The following is a 22,316-nucleotide window of genomic DNA, read 5'->3' as shown; positions in this document are numbered from 1 at the left end:
CTCTCACGTCTAACATACCTTGAGACTTGTTGCAAGACGTACACTAACCTCAAAAGCTATCTTAAAATGTGTCTCTGTGTTAAAATGTGCCTACTTGTGATTATTAAACTAAGCCAGAACAGCAGTTTGTTAACTTATGGGTTGGATCCCAAAACGTTTTGCACTTAACGTTATTACATATCTTCATTTGCAAAAACCAGTGTGTTTTGTGTTGACACCATTTGCCACCACATCATGAAAGGGGTTTGAGGTAGTGCTTTTGTGTTTATTGGGATGGGCTACAGTAGCAATGCAAAACCTATACAGCACAATCCCACATCAATACAACAAAACACGTGAACAGGACAACAGAACAGCAGAACAGCACAAAACAATAGCACACAGACGAAAACAACCACACACCGAAACCTCAACACATCAGCAAGCTGACAGAATAACAAAAAACAGAAAAACATACTGAATACAGTATGCCAATCATCAGTGTGGCATATCAACACCTCAGAGCGACATATTACCACACAAGTACACCCCAGACACCAGAACAAGTCATCAACACAAGACCACAATCCAACTTAACAACATGCCAGTATGTAAACAATATGTAAACACACACAGCACACAGACACTACACACACAAAACACAACACTTAACAATTTGTGTGCATGCTTATGCCATATGATAAGACCATGGTACTGCCTCTCTTCAAAACCTTCAGAGCCACCACTGAATCCCTCTTCCTGAAGAGGTTGTCACTTCTGCACAGAGCCCCCCTTTAGCTGTACACAGATTCATAGCCAGACCTCCGTTGTGCTGTGTCCACCCAAACATCCCTCCTATCCACTTGTCAGACTTCAATCCTATTTATATTATTTTGCAATGTCTTTCATGGTTCTTTCGTGTTCCTGAAGAGAGTTGTGCTCTGTCCACAGGTGATGACGTTGCCATCCTTTCAGCACCTCAACATCCCCTCACCTTATTTTCTCAGAGTCTGGACTCTTGAGAATAAACGGTTGGCCCGGCTTCTCCGTAGTCACCAGCAGCAGGAGCTGAGGTACCTTTATTAAGTTGTGCCAACAGACTATAATGTTAAGGTTATAAAGTCTACGCATGTATTGCTAATTCAAGTATCAGTTGTTTTTTGTATCATATTATTAGGTAATCACTCTTTGGTTAAGTTTGGAGATGTAAAAAAATATATATATATATTTTAGTAAACATTGATAATGCTGTTAAATATCTGGTGTGTGGGGGGAGTGGTGGTGTTTTTGTTCTTGTTTCTTCTGGGGAAAAAATGAATAATGCTTCACCAGGTATGTTTTACCTCTCTTTGGTATGATGATTAGCAAGACTGCTAAAGTTATGTAACAGTGCTGCACCAAATTAAGTGACGGAGTTGACTGAATTGTGCGGCAAGCAAAATGCAAATTATGCTGCATGTTCTCTAGCATTTCTGTTGTAACTTAACTCACATAGGCATGGCACAAATTGGATCCCAAAACTGTTGAGACACAGCAGCTTCTCATAAGGGAAAACTAAGCACATCGTTCAGATACATTTGAAGATGTAAAATGCAAGTGTCTGCTTAGGAGATGCTTGAAGACAAGACCTTTAGAGTAAATACCAAATGATTGAGAGTCTAGTAAACTGCAAGTGTTTTTTGTAAAGAACAGATCTTTGCATGCAAGGGAAACTGTGCAACCTTACCCTGATTGACTGGGGTCAAAAGCTCAAGCTCCTCGAAGACAGTCAAGTCTGCAAGGAGAAAGTCACTCTGTCTGGCCAGAGCAGAAAAAGTCAAACAGTGGCAGAGAAGCACAGCTTATCTTGGGAAGTGAGAACTTTTGTCTGAAACAAAATCATTAAAAAGTTCTTGATTTGAAAAGATAGTGTTGTAAACATGGGAAGCATTGTCTATAAAACAACGTTTATAGCATATGTAGCTCTTTGCACACTCCTGACATCTATTGCTGGACATGAACGTTTCTTTGTAAAGTATAGGTTTCGAGTTCATGTTGGCTTGTTATCAATCTCCAAACCCACAATGCACTGGGACAGACACCACCTCAAATTGTTTTTTTTTCCCACCATCGTGTCCAGATGTGCTTTGAACTACAAAGAACAGTCTTTCAACTCTGGACACTGGAATCTCCTACGGCAATCACAAAGTAACATCTCCCACCGATGACAACTCAGACTTGACACAGACCAGAGGGCTTTTTCTCTGTGCCAAATTGTATGAGAGTAACTCTGGGGACTGGCTCATGAAAAACATGCAGTTCCAGTTTTGCCCAAGGGCAACAGTAGGTTCCCATAGACGGACAGTTACAGGCTTTGCAATCTCTGCTTTCTTAAAGAGCACGAGGATTTGAACTGTTTGGCCTGCAAAGCGTTTAAAAATAAGAAAACCAGTAATTGTAGAAGGGAACATTGGTGGGCGCCTTTTTATGGAAGGCAGTGCTAAAGCTCTCCTGAGCCATTTACTGCCCTCTGTTCCGAAAACATCAAAGGAACTTACTCAGCAGGGCAAGGCCTGTCTGATATCCCAGAAGGCCCAATGGATCAGAGCCCAGAAATCCTGTCTTCAAAGGACTATGATTATGAAGAGGAACAGTCCTCAGGCCCCCAGTGAAACTTGCTCCCAAGACATAGGCTGCATCAAAAACTTCCATATTTCACAGGCACCATCCCATCATCTCTCCGGGGTTCGACTTCAACAAGAGTCTTAAAGTCGGGGTAAGCATCAGTCTTGAGAGAGCTGGGATTTGAGCCCCAAGACTGTTGAACAAGGCCTCCACAGGCAGCTCTGGTCACTGTCCCTGAACCCACTCAACATCAGCAACGTTCCTCAGTTCCAAGCAAGCCCTCAGCAGTGGGTACTGAGCCTTGACGCCAGACTATGCTTTTCTGGTTCTGAGTTTGCACAGACTGATCCAAGACCCATTTCAACGCAGCCTTGATGAAAACCAGCCATTATCCTTGAGCTCTCTGAATAGCCAAATGTTTGACAAAGGAGAATTTACATGCAACATCAGCCAGGGAAGATACTGGCTCATCCTCCACAGCAGGAGACAGATCCAACACCCTTAAAGAGGAGGCAGTGCTATCTGAGTAGTTGCATCAAGGCCTAAGGACACCAGCCCAGTTCCTCATCTTCCACCTAGCCCCATACCAGACATCCACTGTCAGTCACCACAACCTTCACTTTCACCAAAGAACTAAACCCACTTATTCAGATCAGGAAATTAAGTTTGACCACCTGACCCATACTGTGTTCCTCCTGATGGGGAGGAACCATGGCAGGATTACATCTATGGATCCTCAGGACTATACCAACTATGAACTACTCGCTGTAGAAGCCTGCTTTATCCTCTTCATAGGGAATGTAGGGCTCATGTTTGCAAAACTTTGTATGTGTTAAAATGCGTACCACGAATAGATGATCTCATGGTGATGTTTGGGGAAGGGAGAATGGAGACACCACTTGTGATTGCTGCAGTAAGCAGTCCATGTGATTGTGTACACAGGAAAAAACAACTGATTACTTACACTGACTTTGCCACTTTGTGTCAGGCAGAACTTCTTCCTGGACAGTTTATTATCTGGATCTTCTGTCCTATGTACTACCTCTCCACCTCATTCTAATACAGTCAGCTAGTCCTCAACTTTTGCCAGGTTCATTGAGGTCAGTGGACATTCTTGGTGAGCCTACCTTTCAATTACTTTCTGGGCTAACATCTGAGTGATTCTTGCAGTACAGCTGGCATGCAAATAAAGACAATCACCTCCAGAATCCCTTCCCAAGGCAAATTTCCAGGTCAGTGTTAAACACCTTCTCCAAATTTGTTGCCACCACCACATCCATTGGTATGAATATTAAGAGAAGTATTCCTACCCAACACAAAGCCATTTTGATCCAAATGGACCTTTCGGGCCAGTAAAGAGAACAGTTGGCTTGTCAGGATTTTGCTAAGCATCATGTGATTTGTGCTCATCAGTACGGATGATAGAATGTTCTGTCCTGTACAGCCTTGCCAGATTTCGGTTGCATCATGATTAATACCTCACATGTTGAGGAAAGTAAGGAGCCCCTGCGAGGCCGCTGAGCTTAGCTCTGTGAGCTTGGGTGCCATTAGACCTCAGAACCAGAGGTAAATACCACTGGACACCCATTAGACTTGGGGGTTCCCCTTTTGACATTGCTTTGGTTGCAGTCTTGGTTTCAGATGCTGTGATTAGGGCTATGAGTCCCTCGGCCTGCCACTGCACCGGTGTTACCAATTTCATTCTCCTTAAATGATCTTCTGTCTGACTATGCAGCTTGGTTGTGATTCAAGTTGGTATACAAATCTGTAAATACGTAAGTGATTTCTTCATGAGAGTACATGTTCTCCAGATGCTGTGGGATGCTGCCAGTTAAGGCACCTCTCACACCTGGTCTAGCCAGCCACACCACAAGCTGCCCATCTTGTTTCCCTCCAAACAAGTCCTAGTTGAACATTCCTTGTAGTCAAAGCATGTCAGTCTTTCTGATAGATGAGCATATTTTTTATAAAGTGTGCTAACTGAGCCCGATCCCTTAACGGGCTAAATTGTGGTGCTCCATCTTCCACAGCTGCTCCTTGGCTTCCTAAAGTTCTCGACCCAGGGCCTCTGTCCCCCACTTGATTGTACGTTGACCATATTGAAGGCCTGTTCTATCAAAGGATTGGATGTCGACCTGGAGTTTCTCTTAAATGAGTGGCCTATGTGCTGCCTGATGGTGCTACGAAACAAAACATCCATGAGCACACTGGTGCGTAGCCAACAAGTAGGAATAATGGCTGGAGGTCTTCCCCATCTGGTTGTAAGCAGTAATTTGTTATGATGTGAAATGGAATGGTGTTGAACAGTTATTCAACATTTAACAATCAGGACTGCAGTTCTGCAGTGCAGACTACGCTATCTTGCTTAACATGGAGATCATGGACTGATGAGTAGTGTGTGGCAGTAGATACACATGTACAACACCAAAAGGACTAGATGGAAAGTTACTTATAGGTAATTACCCATTTACTGGGGAACTTCATTTTTATGATTAGCCTCAGTGCTAGACCGGACCAAGCAGAATTAAAATAGTTTGTAATGCATGGCCTCTTCAGCCAGCCACATTTACCAGAGAAAGTTCTAGTGGTGATTATGCTCCTCATTGTGTAGATACACATGCTCTGCCATCTGGTGTTAGACCCAGGTGTTTGTAAATTGTTTTTCTTCAAAGACATTTGAGCCACAAGACCTGTTATGATTCCACGCTTAGTCCACAATGCACAAGCTCTAAATCAGAGTGGTTTCCATCATCACATCCAGGTGTTCTAGAATGCCAATCCAGGACTGAGACATTCCTCACCAGATTCTTTGGTGCCAGCTATTCATCCTTTAATCCCTGCAAAACACTGGAAGGCATTACCATGCTCTTTGAGTGTTTTCTGTGCAAAACCCAGGACATCTTCCTTGATGGACACATATTATTGTCCTTCGATACACTGCACCTTTGGAGCTCCAGACTTCGTTGACCCTTGATTCATCTCAGGCCACATCTTGAAGACTGCACCATTCCAATTCATTCCCTGCTGTTTGGTCATTTCACCTCCCATAAGTCAACTAATTACCAATTACCCACCATTCTCTCAGCATTCAGGCTAGTCCAGTCACTAGGGAGTTTAGTAGCAAGGGTGATGGAGGTCCGGAGGTGAAGGGACCGATCGTTCGAGGATTTGGCATCGAGGTAGGAGAAGGGAGCGGCCTGCTCCCTGAATCCGGTGGATGCGTGGGATGTGTGTGAGGGTCGAGGTGGGCTGAGAGGAGTTTTCTGGTGGGCTGGTGGAAGGTCAGGTGGTGGTTGATGTAGGCTGGTCCAGTGTTGTGAAGGGCCTTGTGAGTGTGGTTGAGTAGTTCGCAGTGGCTTCTTTTTTTGATTGGTAGCCAGTGGAGGTCTCTGGGGTGTAGGGTGATGCTTGACCATCTTCGGAGATCAAAGATGAGTCTTGCTGCTTCGTTTTGGATGGTGTAGAGTCGTTTCAGGAGCTGGGTGGTGAAAGTGTGTTTCCTTAGTCCAGTCGGCTAGTGATCTCCTGGTGCTGGGGGGATCCACCTGAAGATCTTGCAGAGCATTCGGAGGATGTGGAAGCTTGTGGCAGTTACTGTGTTAACCTGATGCTTCATGGAGAACTCGCTGTCCAGTATGATGCCCTGATTCCTGGCATTGGTGGTGGGGTTGGTGCAGGTCGAGAGTGGGGAGCATCCAGGAGTCGTCCCAAGGGGAGGGGCTTCTTCCGAAGATGAGCACTTCCATCTTGTCTGTGTTCAGTCATAGCATTCCGGAAGTGGGCTCTGGTGGTGGAGGTGTCTCCGGTGAGGAAGAGGATGAGTTGGGTGTGGTCTGCGTATGCAATGATGTTGAGTCCATGTTTGCGGATGATGTTGGCCAACAGAGTCATGTAGATATTGAAGAGGGTGTGGCTGAGCAAGGAGCCCTGGGGGACGCCTCAGATGGTGTCCTTGGGATCAGAGGTGTAGGGTGGTATGCTTCTCTGCACGTGTCCTGTGAGAAATGAGGCAGTCAGTTTCAGTACTTTGCCGCTGATGCCGATGTGGTGAAATCTGTTGACCAGGACGTGGTGGGACACGGTGTTGAAGGCTGCTGAGAGGTCGAGGAAGACAAGGGCAGCGGATTCTCTGTAAACAAGGATGGTTCTGATGTCGTCTATTGCGGCTATGAAGGTTGTTTCGGTGCTATGGTTGGGTCGGAATTTGGATTGGGAGGGGTGTAAGGAAATGCCTCCTTGGCATGGTTACCCCCTGACTTTTTGCCTTTTTGGTGATGCTATGTTTTGACTTGAAAGTGTGCTGAGGCCTGCTAACCAGGCCCCAGCACCAGTGTTCTTTCCCTAACCTGTACTTTTGTTTACTCAATTGGCACACCCTGGCATCCAGGTAAGTCCCTTGTAACTGGTACCCCTGGTACCAAGGGCCCTGATGCCAGGGAAGGTCTCTAAGGGCTGCAGCATATCTTATGCCACCCTGGGGACCCCTCACTCAGCACAGACACACTGCTTGCCAGCTTGTGTGTGCTGGTGAGGACAAAACGAGTAAGTCGACATGGCACTCCCCTCAGGGTGCCATGCCAACCTCACACTGCCTATGCAGTATGGATAAGTCACCCCTCTAGCAGGCCTTACAGCCCTAAGGCAGGGTGCACTATACCATAGGTGAGGGCACCAGTGCATGAGCACTGTGCCCCTACAGTGTCTAAGCAAAACCTTAGACATTGTAAGTGCAGGGTAGCCATAAGAGTATATGGTCTGGGAGTCTGTCAAACACGAACTCCACAGCACCATAATGGCTACACTGAAAACTGGGAAGTTTGGTATCAAACTTCTCAGAACAATAAATGCACACTGATGCCAGTGTACATTTTATTGTAAAATACACCCCAGAGGGCATCTTAGAGGTGCCCCCTGAAACCTTAACCAACTACCCGTGTAGGCTGACTGGTTTTAGCAGCCTGCCACACTCGAGACATGTTGCTGGCCACATGGGGAGAGTGCCTTTGTCACTCTGTGGCTAGTAACAAAGCCTGTACTGGGTGGAGATGCTTATCACCTCCCCCTTGCAGGACTGTAACACCTAGCGGTGAGCCTCAAAGGCTCACCCCCTTTGTTACAGCACCACAGGGCATTCCAGCTAGTGGGGTTGCCCGCCCCCTCCAGCCACGGCCCCACTTTTGGCGGCAAGGCCGGAGGAGATAATGAGAAAAACAAGGAGTCGTCACTGGCCAGTCAGGACATTCCCTAAGGCAACCTGAGCTGAAGTAACTCTGACTTTTAGGAATCCTCCATCTTGCAGATGGAGGATCCCCCCAATAGGGATAGGAATGTGACCCCCTCCCCTTGGGAGGAAGCACAAAGAGGGTGTAGCCACCCTCAGGGCTAGTAGCCATTGGCTACTGCCCTCCCTGACCTAAACACACCCCTAAATTCTGTATTTAGGGGCTCCCCTGAACCTAGGAACTCGGAGTTCGATGGCATCTGTCGCTGTAGATACGCATGTTCTGCAATAGCTCGCCATCTGGTGTTGGGCCGGAGTGTTACAAGTTGTTTTTCTTCGAAGAAGTCTTTCGAGTCACGGGACCGAGTGACTCCTCCTTTTGTCTCCATTGCGCATGGGCGTCGACTCCATCCTCGATTGTTTTTTTTCCGCCATCGGGTTCGGACGTGTTCCTGTCGCTCCGAGTTTCGGAACGGAAAATTAGCTAATTTCTGAAGATTTTCGTCGGTATTGTTGCGTTCGGGATCGGCGTACTTAGATTTCACACCGCATCGAAGATCGAAGAGCTCCGGTGCCCTTCGGGGTAGTTTTTCGATCCTCCGTCGGGGCCTGGTCGGCCCGACCGCGTGCTGAACAACGCCGATGGAACGGACCCCGTTTCGTTTCTGCCCCAAATGCCACAATAAATACCCCTACACAGACCAACACTTGGTCTGCAACCTGTGCCTGTCACCTGAGCACAGCGAAGACACCTGCGAGGCCTGTCGTGCGTTCCGGTCCCGAAAAACAGTCCGAGACCGTCGAGCCAGAAGACTTCAAATGGCGTCCGCACCGACAGCCCAACGGGAGTTCGAGGAACAGGAAGAAGAAGGTACCTTCTCGATCCAAGACTCAGACTCCGAAGGATTCGACGACACACAAACCGTGAGTAAGACGTCAAAAACCACACAAAGAAACATTTACAAGGCCCAGGGGACGCCACTGCCACCAGGCCATGGCTCCACCCATAAATTCGGTGACCGACCGTCGGCACCGAAGAAGGCCAAAACAGTGCCGAGATCGTCCGACTCCGGTCGAGACACCGGCACGCAGCCTTCTCGGGACCGAGAAAGTGCTGGAGACAAGCCTCGGCACCGAGATGCCGGTGTGGACACGGCTCGACGCCGAGACAGCGGCACCGAAACAGATCGACGCCGAGAGGTTTCGGCCCCGAAAAGGAAAAAAGTCACCTCGGAGCCGAAAAAACACGCAGACAAAGTTTCGACGCCGAAACAAACTGCAAGCGACCCAGCTTCAGGCTCTTATACAGAAGAGCACTCGCTAACCTCCCAAATGCAAAAGCATAGGTTTGAGGAAGAGCTACAAGCAACTGATGTGGACCATACGCAAAAGCGTATCTTCATTCAGCAGGGGACAGGAAAAATAAGCACCCTTCCCCCCATTAGGAGAAAGAGAAGGTTGGAGTTCCAGACGGAACAAGCACCACAACCAAAAGTGGTTAAAAGAATTACACCACCACCCTCTCCTCCGCCCGTGATTAACGTTTCACCAGCACAAACTCCATCTCACTCCCCAGCTCACACCACCATGAGCCAGGGTGACCAAGATCAGGATGCATGGGACCTATACGACGCCCCAGTGTCAGATAACAGCCCGGAGGCCTACCCTACAAAGCCATCTCCACCAGAAGACAGCACCGCGTACTCTCAGGTGGTGGCTAGAGCAGCACAATTTCATAACGTAAGCCTCCACTCAGAACAGGTCGAGGATGATTTCTTGTTCAACACACTCTCCTCCACCCACAGCTCCTACCAAAGCCTGCCTATGCTCCCTGGTATGCTCCGGCACGCAAAAGACATATTTAAGGAGCCGGTCAAAAGTAGGGCAATCACACCAAGGGTGGAAAAGAAGTATAAGCCGCCTCCTACGGACCCGGCTTTCATCACTACACAGCTGCCACCAGACTCTGTTGTTGTAGGAGCAGCTAGGAAAAGGGCCAACTCTCACACATCTGGAGATGCACCACCCCCAGATAAAGAAAGCCGCAAGTTCGATGCAGCTGGTAAAAGAGTCGCAGCACAAGCTGCAAACCAGTGGCGCATCGCGAACTCCCAGGCACTACTTGCGCGCTATGACAGAGCCCACTGGGACGAGATGCAACATCTCATTGAACATCTGCCCAAGGACTTCCAAAATAGGGCGAAACAAGTGGTTGAGGAGGGACAGACCATCTCCAACAACCAGATACGTTCCTCCATGGACGCTGCAGATACAGCTGCACGGACAATTAATACATCTGTAACTATCAGACGGCATGCATGGCTCCGAACGTCTGGATTTAAACCAGAGATTCAACAAGCAGTTCTCAATATGCCTTTTAATGAAAAAGAACTGTTCGGTCCAGAAGTGGACACAGCGATTGAGAAACTCAAAAAAGATACGGACACTGCCAAAGCCATGGGCGCACTCTACTCCCCGCAGAGCAGAGGGAATTACAGCACATTCCGTAAAACGCCCTTTCGAGGGGGGTTTCGGGGTCAAAGCACACAAGCCAGCACCTCACAAGCAACACCGTCCACTTACCAGGGACAGTATAGAGGAGGTTTTCGGGGACAATATAGAGGAGGGCAATTCCCTAGAAATAGAGGGAGATTTCAAAGCCCCAAAACCCCTACTACTAAACAATGACTCACATGTCACTCACCCCCTCCACACAACACCAGTGGGGGGAAGAATAGGTCATTATTATAAAGCATGGGAGGAAATCACTACAGACACTTGGGTTCTAGCAATTATCCAACATGGTTATTGCATAGAATTTCTACAATTCCCTCCAAACATACCACCAAAAGCACAAAATTTAACAACACACCATTCCAATCTCCTGGAGATAGAAGTGCAGGCACTATTGCAAAAGAATGCAATCGAATTAGTGCCAAACACACAAATAAACACAGGAGTTTACTCACTGTACTTTCTGATACCAAAGAAGGACAAAACGCTGAGACCAATCCTAGACCTCAGAGTAGTGAACACTTTCATCAAATCAGACCACTTCCACATGGTCACACTACAAGAAGTATTGCCATTGCTAAAACTACACGACTACATGGCAACTTTAGACCTCAAGGATGCTTATTTCCATATACCAATACACCCATCGCACAGGAAATACCTAAGGTTTGTATTCAAAGGAATACATTACCAATTCAAGGTACTGCCTTTCGGATTAACAACCGCACCAAGAGTCTTTACCAAATGTCTAGCGGTAGTCGCTGCACACATAAGAAGGCAGCAAATACATGTGTTCCCATATTTGGACGACTGGCTAATCAAGGCCCATTCGTTCATACAGTGCTCAAATCACACAAATCAGATCATACAAACCCTCTTCAAACTCGGGTTCACCGTCAATTTCACAAAATCCAAAATTCTGCCATGCAAGGTACAACAATACCTGGGAGCCATAATAGACACATCAAAGGGAGTAGCCACTCCAAGTCCACAAAGAATTCAAAATTTCAACACCATCATACAACGCATGTATCCAACACAAAAGATACAGGCAAAGATGGTATTACAACTCCTAGGCATGATGTCATCATGCATAGCCATTGTCCCAAACGCAAGACTGCACATGAGGCCCTTACAACAATGCCTAGCATCACAGTGGTCTCAAGCACAGGGTCACCTTCTAGATCTGGTGTTAATAGACCGCCAAACTTACCTCTCGCTTCTGTGGTGGAACAACATAAATTTAAACAAGGGGCGGCCTTTCCAAGACCCAGTGCCACAATACGTAATAACAACAGATGCTTCCATGACAGGGTGGGGAGCACACCTCGATCAACACAGCATACAAGGACAATGGAACGTACATCAAACAAAACTGCATATCAATCACCTAGAACTTCTAGCAGTTTTTCAAGCACTAAAAGCTTTCCAACCAATAATAGTTCACAAATACATTCTCGTCAAAACAGACAACATGACAACAATGTATTATCTAAACAAGCAGGGAGGGACGCACTCCACGCAGTTAAGCCTGCTAGCACAAAAAATTTGGCATTGGGCAATTCACAACCAAATTCGCCTAATTGCACAGTTTATACCAGGGATACAAAATCAACTCGCAGACAATCTCTCTCGAGATCACCAACAGGTCCACGAATGGGAAATTCACCCCCAAATTCTGAACACTTATTTCAAACTCTGGGGAACACCTCAGATAGACTTGTTTGCGACAAGGGAGAACGCAAAATGCCAAAACTTCGCATCCAGGTACCCACACAAACAATCCCAAGGCAATGCCCTATGGATGAACTGGTCAGGGATATTTGCTTACGCTTTTCCTCCTCTCCCTCTCCTTCCTTACCTGGTAAACAAACTCAGTCAAAGCAAACTCAAACTCATATTGATAGCACCAACTTGGGCAAGGCAACCCTGGTACACAACGCTGCTAGACCTATCAGTGGTACCCTGCATCAAATTGCCCAACAGGCCAGATCTGTTGACACAGCACAACCAAAAGATCAGACACCCAGATCCAGCATCGCTGAATCTAGCAATCTGGCTCCTGAAATCCTAGAATTCGGGCACTTACAACTTACCCAAGAATGTATGGAAGTCATAAAACAAGCAAGAAGGCCATCCACCAGGCACTGCTATGCAAGTAAATGGAAGAGGTTTGTTTGCTACTGCCATATTAATCAAATACAACCATTACACACAACTCCAGAACATGTAGTGGGTTACTTGCTTCACTTACAAAAATCTAACCTAGCTTTCTCTTCCATTAAGATTCACCTTGCAGCAATATCTGCATACCTGCAGACTACCTATTCAACTTCCCTATATAAAATACCAGTCATTAAAGCATTCATGGAGGGCCTTAGGAGAATTATACCACCAAGAACACCACCTGTTCCTTCATGGAACCTAAATGTTGTCCTAACTAGACTTATGGGTCCACCTTTTGAACCCATGCACTCCTGCGACATACAGTTCCTAACCTGGAAGGTGGCATTTCTCATCGCCATTACTTCCCTAAGAAGAGTAAGCGAGATTCAGGCGTTTACTATACAGGAACCTTTTATACAACTACACAAAAATAAAGTCGTCCTAAGGACCAATCCTAAATTTTTGCCAAAGGTTATTTCACCGTTCCATCTAAATCAAACAGTGGAACTTCCAGTGTTCTTTCCACAGCCAGATACCGTAGCTGAAAGGGCACTACATACATTAGATGTCAAAAGAGCATTGATGTATTACATTGACAGAACAAAAAACATCAGAAAGACTAAACAACTCTTTATTGCATTTCAAAAACCTCACGCAGGAAACCCAATTTCAAAACAAGGTATAGCCAGATGGATAGTTAAATGCATCCAAATCTGCTACCTTAAAGCTAAACGACAGCTGCCCATTACACCAAGGGCACACTCAACCAGAAAGAAAGGTGCTACCATGGCCTTTCTAGGAAACATCCCAATGCAAGAAATATGTAAGGCAGCCACATGGTCTACGCCTCACACATTCACCAAGCACTACTGTGTAGACGTGTTATCCGCACAACAAGCCACAGTAGGTCAAGCCGTATTAAGAACATTATTTCAGACTACTTCCACTCCTACAGGCTGATCCACCGCTTTTGGGGAAATAACTGCTTACTAGTCTATGCAGAACATGCGTATCTACAGCGACAGATGCCATCGAACTGAAAATGTCACTTACCCAGTGTACATCTGTTCGTGGCATCAGTCGCAGTAGATTCGCATGTGCCCACCCGCCTCCCCGGGAGCCTGTAGCAGTTTGGAAGTTACCTTCAATTATTTATATATGTATCATCTCAACCTTAAATAGGTGCATACTTAGTCACTCCATTGCATGGGCACTATTACTACAATTCAACTCCTACCTCACCCTCTGCGGGGAAAAACAATCGAGGATGGAGTCGACGCCCATGCGCAATGGAGACAAAAGGAGGAGTCACTCGGTCCCGTGACTCGAAAGACTTCTTCGAAGAAAAACAACTTGTAACACTCCGGCCCAACACCAGATGGCGAGCTATTGCAGAACATGCGAATCTACTGCGACTGATGCCACGAACAGATGTACACTGGGTAAGTGACATTTTCATTCCTGCAACCTAAGAAGAAGACTGCTAAGCAGAAAAACCCTGCAAAGAAGACGGAGACACCAACTGCTTTGGCCCCAGCTCTACCGGCCTGTCTCCCTCCCTTCTAAAGACACTGCTCCAGCGACGCTTTCCCCAGGACCAGCGACCTCTGAATCCTCAGAGGACTGCCCTGCTCTAGAAGGACCAAGAACTCCTGAGGACAGCGGCTCTGTTCAACCAAGACTGCAACTTTGTTTCCAAAGGAGCAACTTCAAGACAACTGCGTTTCCCGCCGGAAGCGTGAGACTTGCTACTCTGCACCCAACGCCCTCGGCTTGACTTGTGGAGAAACAACACTTCAGGGAGGCTTCCCCGGCGACTGCGAGACCGTGAGTAGCCAGAGTTGCCCCCCCTAAGCCTCTACAGTGACGCCTGCAGAGGGAATCCCGAGGCTCCCCCTGACCGCGACTGCCTGACTCTGCACTCGCAGCCCCCAGGACCTGAAAGATTGGAACTCCAGTGCAGGAGTGACCCCCAGGAGGCCCTCTCCCTTGCCCAGGTGGTGGCTACCCCGAGGAGCCCCCCCCCTTGCCTGCCTGCATCGCTGAAGAGACCCCTTGGTCTCCCATTGATTTACATTGGAAACCCCACGTGTGTTTGCACACTGCACCCGGCCGCCCCCGTGCAGCTGAGGGTGTACTTTCTGTGCTAACTTGTGTCCCCCCCGGTGCCCTACAAAACCCCCCTGGTCTGCCCTCCGAAGACGCGGGTACTTACCTGCTGGCAGACTGGAACCGGGGAACCCCCGTCTCCATTGAAGCCTATGCGTTTTGGGCACCTCTTTGACCTCTGCACCTGACCGGCCCTGAGCTGCTGGTGTGGTAACTTTGGGGTTGCTCTGAACCCCCAACGGTGGGCTACCTTGGACCCAAACTTGAACCCCGTAGGTGGTTTACTTACCTACAAGAACTAACAATTACTTACCTCCCCTAGGAACTGTGAAAATTGCACTGTCTAGTTTTAAAATAGCTATATGTGTTTTATTTGAAAAGTATATATGCTATTGTGATTATTCAAAGTTCCTAAGGTACTTACCTGCAATACCTTTCATGCAAAGTATTACATGTAGAATTTGAACCTGTGGTTCTTAAAATAAACTAAGAAAATATATTTTTCTATACAAAACCCTATTGGCCTGGAATTGTCTCTGAGTGTGTGTTCCTCATTTATTGTGTGTGTGTGTACAACAAATGCTTAACACTACTCCTTTGATAAGCCTACTGCTCGACCACACTACCACAAAATAGAGCATTAGTATTATCTCTTTTTGCCACTATCTTACCTTCAAGGGGAACCCTTGGACTCTGTGCATATTATTCCTTACTTTGAAATAGTGCATACAGAGCCAACTTCCTACAAGGTGTCTAGTTGGTTGTTTCTCTCCAGGTAATCTGTGAGCTGATGGTTGGTGGCTTTCTTAAGGACCTTCACAAGGAAAGGGAGGAGCGAGTTGGGGCGGTAGTTCTTGAGGTCGTTGGTGCCTGCGGTGGGGTTCTTCAGGAGGGGTCTTACTTGTGTATTTTCAGGAAAGTGGTGGAATTGATGGCTGCATTGAGGGTGTGAGTGAGCGATGGCCAGATTTAGTTCCATCCTAGGGCTTAAGGCATGGTGTGGGCAGGGGGTCTGTTGAAGCGCCCGAGTGTATGGTAGTCATGATGATTGCAGTGGTCTTGGTGTTGAGGGCGGTCCGGTTGGTGAGGTGATTGTGCAGGATGTCAGCAGGGGTCAGTGGTGGTATGAGCTCCGTTATTTGAGGGTCAAACTTGCCATAAATGACTGCTATCTTTTTGTGGATTGGTTTGCTAGGGCGTCACAGTGGTCCTGGATGAGTGCGTTAGCATTTCCAAAAGCTGCTGGGGAGATAGTTCTCTGATGATGTTGAATAGTTCCTTTGAGTGATTGCTGCTGGTTTCGATGTGAGTGCCCAGGGAGTCTTTTTTGGCTTGTTTGAGGGAGCAGTGGTATTTTCTGAGGGCGGACTTTAGCGCGGTGTGTTCTATGGGGTCTCTGCTGGAGCGCCATCACCTCTCCATTCATTTGCATTCTCTGTTTGAGGTCTGGAGTTCAAGGGTGAACAAGGTGGCATGTTTGTTGGAACTCTTGGCGTTGGGTGGTTTGATGGAGGCAGTGCTTTCTGCACAGGCGGTGATCCAGTCTGAGAAATTCTGGGTGGCCTGGTTCATGTTGTCTGTGGTGTGGAGGGTTGTGGAGCTGAGGGAAGCCGTCCATTGGGATTAAGTGACTTTTTTTCCTGCTGCATTGCACAAGTGAGGGTGGTGGTGGGCTAGGGTGCATGGGGTGGTGGGGTGGGGTAGATACAGATACAGATAAAGTGAGGATTCTGTAGAAAGCTATAGGGTTAGGTGTACTGTTTTAAAATGAATTGCAACTGGACACCTATTTCATATTTGGAATAACTGTGTTTAGAGTGTCTGTTTCTAATACTCAACCTGTACCCTCTGTATCAATGGTTTGTTTTTGGTTGCAAACCATTAAAAAGTTATGGACCCTCAACTTTGGGTGGTAAACTTATTTTCAAAAGTGAAGGGGGGTCCTCTTTGGATCCCTCCCCCTAAATGGTTTGTGGAAAACGTTTCTGGGGGATTAGGCAGTTGTCCGGAGACCCATGCCAACAAACTCTTAAGAGAAACTTTTGAAAAAAAGAAAGCCTTTTTTGTAATCATTTCCTTTTAGGAAATCTGGCTGCTTTTTAAAACATGTTTCTTGTTTCAAATGCAATCACATACGTGGTGGTCTACTGGCCCTTGCTGACCTTAATCGCTCTGATTCTATCCAGTCAGAGTGAGTCGCAATGTGCAACCTACATAAGGAATAATAATAATTATATAAGTGAGATTGTAACCCACTCAGGTTTGGAGTTTTACAAACTGGCCTATTAGTAAATAGGTTTGTTATCTAATTTCAGAAATGATAGCAGAATACTGATCAGTAATTACAACCAGCGCTTTTAGTGTCCGTCAGAAATACAGTTACTGACGTGTATATGTTTATATTATTGGGCCTTCATCCTTGCAACCCATACTTGATGATGACAAAGTTAAATATGTCAACTATTACCTAAATAATGCTTTCCTTCCACACTGTGCGGCATGATTCTTCAGGATATGTATTTACATTCAGCTGTTAGGCAGCCATATCAGATTTCTTGATCACATTGTCCGTATGCATCTGTCCTAACCATGTTGGTAGCTGTTCTGTGGTTACTGGTCCTTCCACCCTTGACCATCCATTAGAACATTCAAGCTCCCTTGCCTCAAACCTTACTGCTGTATGTGCGCCAAGTGAGTTCCATGAAATGCAAATTTAATTAAGCTTTCCTAGTCGTAGACCGCTTTTCATAACAACCTTTTTGGACAGTGGCTGACGTTCAGTTTCCAGTTAACTCCATGGAAGGATACTGGGGCCACAATTGATGATTTCAGCCAGTATCTACCATGAGTTAAGAGGGCTGCATAGTTTAATTCCACTATGTGAAGATTGCCTGTTCAGATACATTGCCTTCTCCTTAATGTAAGTTGTTTCTTTGTGGTTTGAAACTGCTCCATGATCCTGCACGTGGGTGGGGGACTACTCAATGTTTGAATTTAATGACGGTTTCTATGATCTGGGCTTCATAGTAAACAACTTTGTCTTATCCGGTTTTACTGATTCCATATATCCCCTCTGTTGTTTCTGCCTCCAACCCACTTGTCTGTCCACTTTCTCTGTGTGCCCATTTCTTCCCTAATATCAAAAACAATGGTCACTAGTAATGATAATTACGATACAAAATACCAAATAAAAATGTACTATTTTCCAAAACAGATACCTACAAAAACAAAATCTCCTAAAAACAATAATAATTTTGCAGCACTTTGAATATAGGTGCAAACAAACGTGCTCAGTGCTCTTTTAAAAGCAGTACACTCCGGTGGTAAAGGATGATCAACATGTGCATCAGTAAAGCAAGAATAGTACAGTCCATTGGAAAATGTAATCTTTAAAGTCAGATAGGGTCCGTGTGTTTTTAAGGTTGACAGCGTTTCGATCCCCTGGTGGATAACTGGAGCACCATCAGAATTATTAAGCCTAAAACAAAGAAGATTAAAAAATGCTATCTGCACAAGTAGAGGTGATGTGTTGGCCAAGTGATGGATATCAACAAGAGAACAACTTGTGGAACTCTGGTGAGCCTTTTGAGGAGCACATTCCGATAGACCGGAGGGCTTGGAAATATTAAATTGCCACTTGGTATTTTGTATCATAATAATCATGCATAGGGATAATAGTGATTGCCCCTGTTCCCAGTGATCTGCGGGTTCCCCTTGTCGCGTTATTACCACTTCTTCTATCTGCTCTAACTTTTTGCTTTAATGTTCGGAAATGTAGGCATGCTTGAGCAAAGCCGCCTCCTATTTCCTCAGCTCGCTTATTATCCCAGCGTTTCATCTGGGAGCTTACGGATCTAGTCCAAAGAAAAGGTGTGAGCAGACCTTAGTTAGGCTGGTGTCTGACTATCATTGAGTCAAATCAGATTTTCATCATAGCACAGTAATTTGAAAGCATTAAAATGGTTAACTTGCAGGGTACGCTGAACTGCTAGCAGCACATGTTCATGAGTGGGGCAGCTCTGACCAAAGGAATTGTACAAAAGTTCTTATAAGGACTTTGTTGCAATAAACCACTTTTCTTTCTTGTGAATAGTGATTACAGACTAGGAAGTCGACCTGAAATCTGTGCCCAGGTTCTGCTGGAAGAAGAGCGTCTAGGGTAAGTAAAGGCACCACATTTATTTTAGTTCTGAGACATTGGGAAGCCATTGGAGCATTTGTAACTGACTCACATAAACATTGTTAAAGATGTAGCAGAAAAGTAGATATACCTTGTGCTGCTGCATCTTGGTTGTAGCTGTAGGTGAAGGCTTAGGCTACTCTGTCTGTGTGATCTACAGCAGCCATGAGGAGTAAAACACAACTGGAAGGAAGCAGCCTGCAAGATGTAAAGCAGGGCTGGATTTCGGTGATTTCTTATGAAATATACCAAAATAATACAGCACACTAAGAGTACTGCATATGACATGGTGGAATAATGTTAACTGAAATAGCAGCCAGTACCCACAGCAGTGGGTACTGCCTGCTATTAAAAAGGAAACTATTTTGAACCTATTTAAAAGGAAACCACATCCTTCATACATGATCGTTCAACCAGACCATCATTTGTGTTTATTACAGCCCAAAGAAGATGCATTAACCTATTGATTGGGAGAAGGAATGTCTCTTTCAATGTTTGGGTTTGTGTGACTGCAAGTGGGTGGTGGCTGATGACAGCAATGCCTGGCAAGAGAATTGGCCTTTTGTAAAGGTAATCATCTGTTGGGGCGAGGCAATCATGATCACAGTGGGAGGTTGAGAAGTTGTGGGGTCTAGAATAACCCTGTGTGCCTTAAGTATTAAATGCAATTAAAAGGCAAGAGAGCTATCTGATTGCTGTGGATGACCTTGGTCACCCATCACGGTGAGATTAGTAACCTTTTGAGACAAATGTTGATGATCAAGTGTATTAAGGGATAATAATTAGGGGATGAAGAGCACTGACTGGTGGTACAGGTGATGTGACTGACCTGACTGCGGAATATAGTCCAAGGAAGCATGAATCAGGAAAGTGGATTGTAAACATTGAAACCAAGTCATGGAAGGCTCTTGGCAGGGCAGACTTCCCATGGTGGGCAGTGGACGCCCTGCATAATTAAGATATGCTAGTACTTCTACAGCCTGCATCTAGCAACCACATTCCTTGTCTTTATTTAATACTGATGTGATTACGGTTTCTCACATGCTATATGCTATCTTGCATCCTCTTACTCTCTCGCTCTCTCTCTTGCTGTCTTTCTCATTATCCAGTTCAGCAGATTTGCTCCTGCGTGTTCAGATGAAAGTTCCTGGCCATCGTGAATATTATCCGGCAATAGATATGGTGTGGGACATCTCCAGAGAATGCACTGCACGTTCGCTGCGGCAACAGGTTGCTGCTGTCTATTCTCTGCCTGCTGAGAAGCTTGAGCTTGCCAAGCACCTGCCTGAGAAATTTGAGTGGATGCCAATATCCAATTGGGTAAGACCAGAACTCCCCCATTTAGCACACAGATCACCTCCGTATCAAACTACGTAAGAGCTTGACCAAGGTAGAACGTCTGTGACTCTGGGAGAGATTCAGAGATTTTTAGAATGTCAGAGGGCCGCACAATGTTGAAGGTGTACATCAACAATTGTTTTATATTCCTCCATGTTTATAGCCTCCTGATCTGACCTGGTACAAGGGAGACATATTGGTGCTACATATAATACATTAGAAAACTACACCAAATTCCTGAAGATCCATAAATTAATCTCTTAAATAGAATCAGACAAAGAGAAAAATAGGAGCACCTCACACAGTTCTGTCTAGGGTGATGAAAACAGGCAATCAATACAAGTAATTTTGCTTTGAAGATAAGGGTTATAATGCTCCTTTGAAACATCATAGGGTGTCAGTATGTCACCTTTATCCACTCCACTTTGAAATGTTTGTTACTCTCTGGGAGTAGAACATATACCTATTGTCAAATCATATCTGGTGGTAACGTCAAGTGAAAATTAACCCTAAATTTCCAGCAAAGAAGTTCAGCAGCGACAGTACCTAGTAATATTGTATCTTTAAAATGAAACTGCTATAAAGGCCCAATATCAGCAAGTGTTTTGAGCTAAGTTTTTGGGTTCCTGGTTTAGTCAGTAGGAACACGGCCCTGTTTACCTCTGATGCCGCATATCCACAAATACTAATGCCCTCTAATTTGATAACCAAGTTACTCCCTGTGATCTCTGTCTTGCTTCTAGGCTAACTGAACTGTTGGCTTTTCATCCACTCTCAGTACTTGAGATGTCCTCCACACAGATTACTAGTCAGTTAAACTATATATGGATTTCGCAATGATCATGATAGCTCCTCTTCTCCTCACAGGGCAATCAAACTCCTCTTTTTCCATATGTCATAGCACAATGCTGTCCAAGAATCCTACCTTGTGTCAGTCTCATGGAAGAGAGTTCTGTCTCTGGTCACGCTTTTCCCTTGGGGTAACACACAGTCTCCTTGATGTATGAATTATTGGCTTGAGAGATTAAGGTCATAAACCTCCTGTTGTGGCTACAGCAGGAAGCCTGAGCTAATGAAAGTTCTGCTTCCTTCATAGTTGGAGCTCCTTCCCTAAAAGAGGAAGTAGTTACATCTCTTTTCTTTGTGTTCTCTTTTCGTTCCTGGTGACAGTCCTAGGCAGCAGTCGAAAGGAAGTCCACCATTCCTAGATGAGACCGCAGCAAAGAAAAGGCGAAGAAGGGGGGTTAAAAGTTTTAAAAATAAATATACATTCCTGAGATCAATCACATGAGATTGAAGAATGTCTGAAACTGGTCCTACAGACTTCCACAGAAATACAATTTGTAATATTCCAAACTAACGCTTCATGGTAGGAGATTCCACAGCATATGAACCTACAACTTAACAAGCTAAAACAGATATCATTTCTTTACTATTCAGTTATCAATTTGTCTCTGAGGAAGAGGAAAGCACTGAACTTTGGAGATTTGTTTAGTTTGTAGTGAAGGGAGAACATTATCACCTCAAGCATCTACGATTTGTCATGAAGTCAGCACCAAGAGTTATTACAAAGTCGAAGGACCACATATAAGGACGCTGACTAACAATGTGTTTCTCCTGTTCCAGCCCAAATAAAGATTTTCTGGGAGAAGTATAAATATGAACAAAGTTGTAACAGCTCCATTGCTAGAGAGTGTTTACATTTTGAGGAGTACATTTCCCTTTGCAAACCATCAAAACCTCTTTGGGTAAGAAGGTTTATGAAAATGATAGTGTCACCTAGCCATTTGATCCTATGTGCACAAATACACATGCATTCACCACAAGAATAGTCCATAAATGAATGGTCACACACTGAAAGGCTGAAGGGATATAGTGGTTATAACTTGCAAAGTCTAAAAATCCTTGGCACAAGACAATATGATAAGTGAACACACTTTCAAACTTTCTATCCCAGTTGTGGTGGTAACAGATGCTTTATCCACTTGGTCATTGTACACACACTAAGTTATACTTTTGGTCTGTCGCCAGATTGCTTAGGGCTATTTGCTGCACAGCTAGGCTCCCACTGTACAAGTATTGTTGCACACATGCATAAAAATTGGCAGTTTCTTGTTACCCACTTCACGCCACAGTTGTTTTTGGTTGCTTCACTCACACTCTATGGCAATTTCTGCATACTCCGTTCTAATACTTCTGCCTTCA

General features: G+C 45.4%; 1 protein-coding gene across 2 annotated transcripts in view; it reads left to right on the top strand.

The window, feature by feature from the left end:
- The window catches only part of USP40 (ubiquitin specific peptidase 40), a 570,914-nt gene that overhangs the window by 455,574 nt on the left and 93,024 nt on the right, over positions 1 to 22,316 (top strand). For both annotated transcript variants that reach the window (XM_069225530.1, XM_069225531.1), the window contains 3 exons: positions 931 to 1,052; positions 18,687 to 18,752; positions 19,883 to 20,093. In XM_069225530.1, coding sequence (XP_069081631.1) covers positions 931 to 1,052; positions 18,687 to 18,752; positions 19,883 to 20,093 — 399 coding nt within the window. The remainder of the gene's footprint in view (positions 1 to 930; positions 1,053 to 18,686; positions 18,753 to 19,882; positions 20,094 to 22,316) is intronic.

The sequence above is a fragment of the Pleurodeles waltl genome, chromosome 3_1, assembly GCF_031143425.1.
Source record: "Pleurodeles waltl isolate 20211129_DDA chromosome 3_1, aPleWal1.hap1.20221129, whole genome shotgun sequence".
Lineage (NCBI taxonomy): Eukaryota > Metazoa > Chordata > Amphibia > Caudata > Salamandridae > Pleurodeles > Pleurodeles waltl.
The sequence above is the reverse complement of the archived record's forward strand: the minus strand, read 5'-3'. Positions and strand labels throughout refer to the sequence as shown.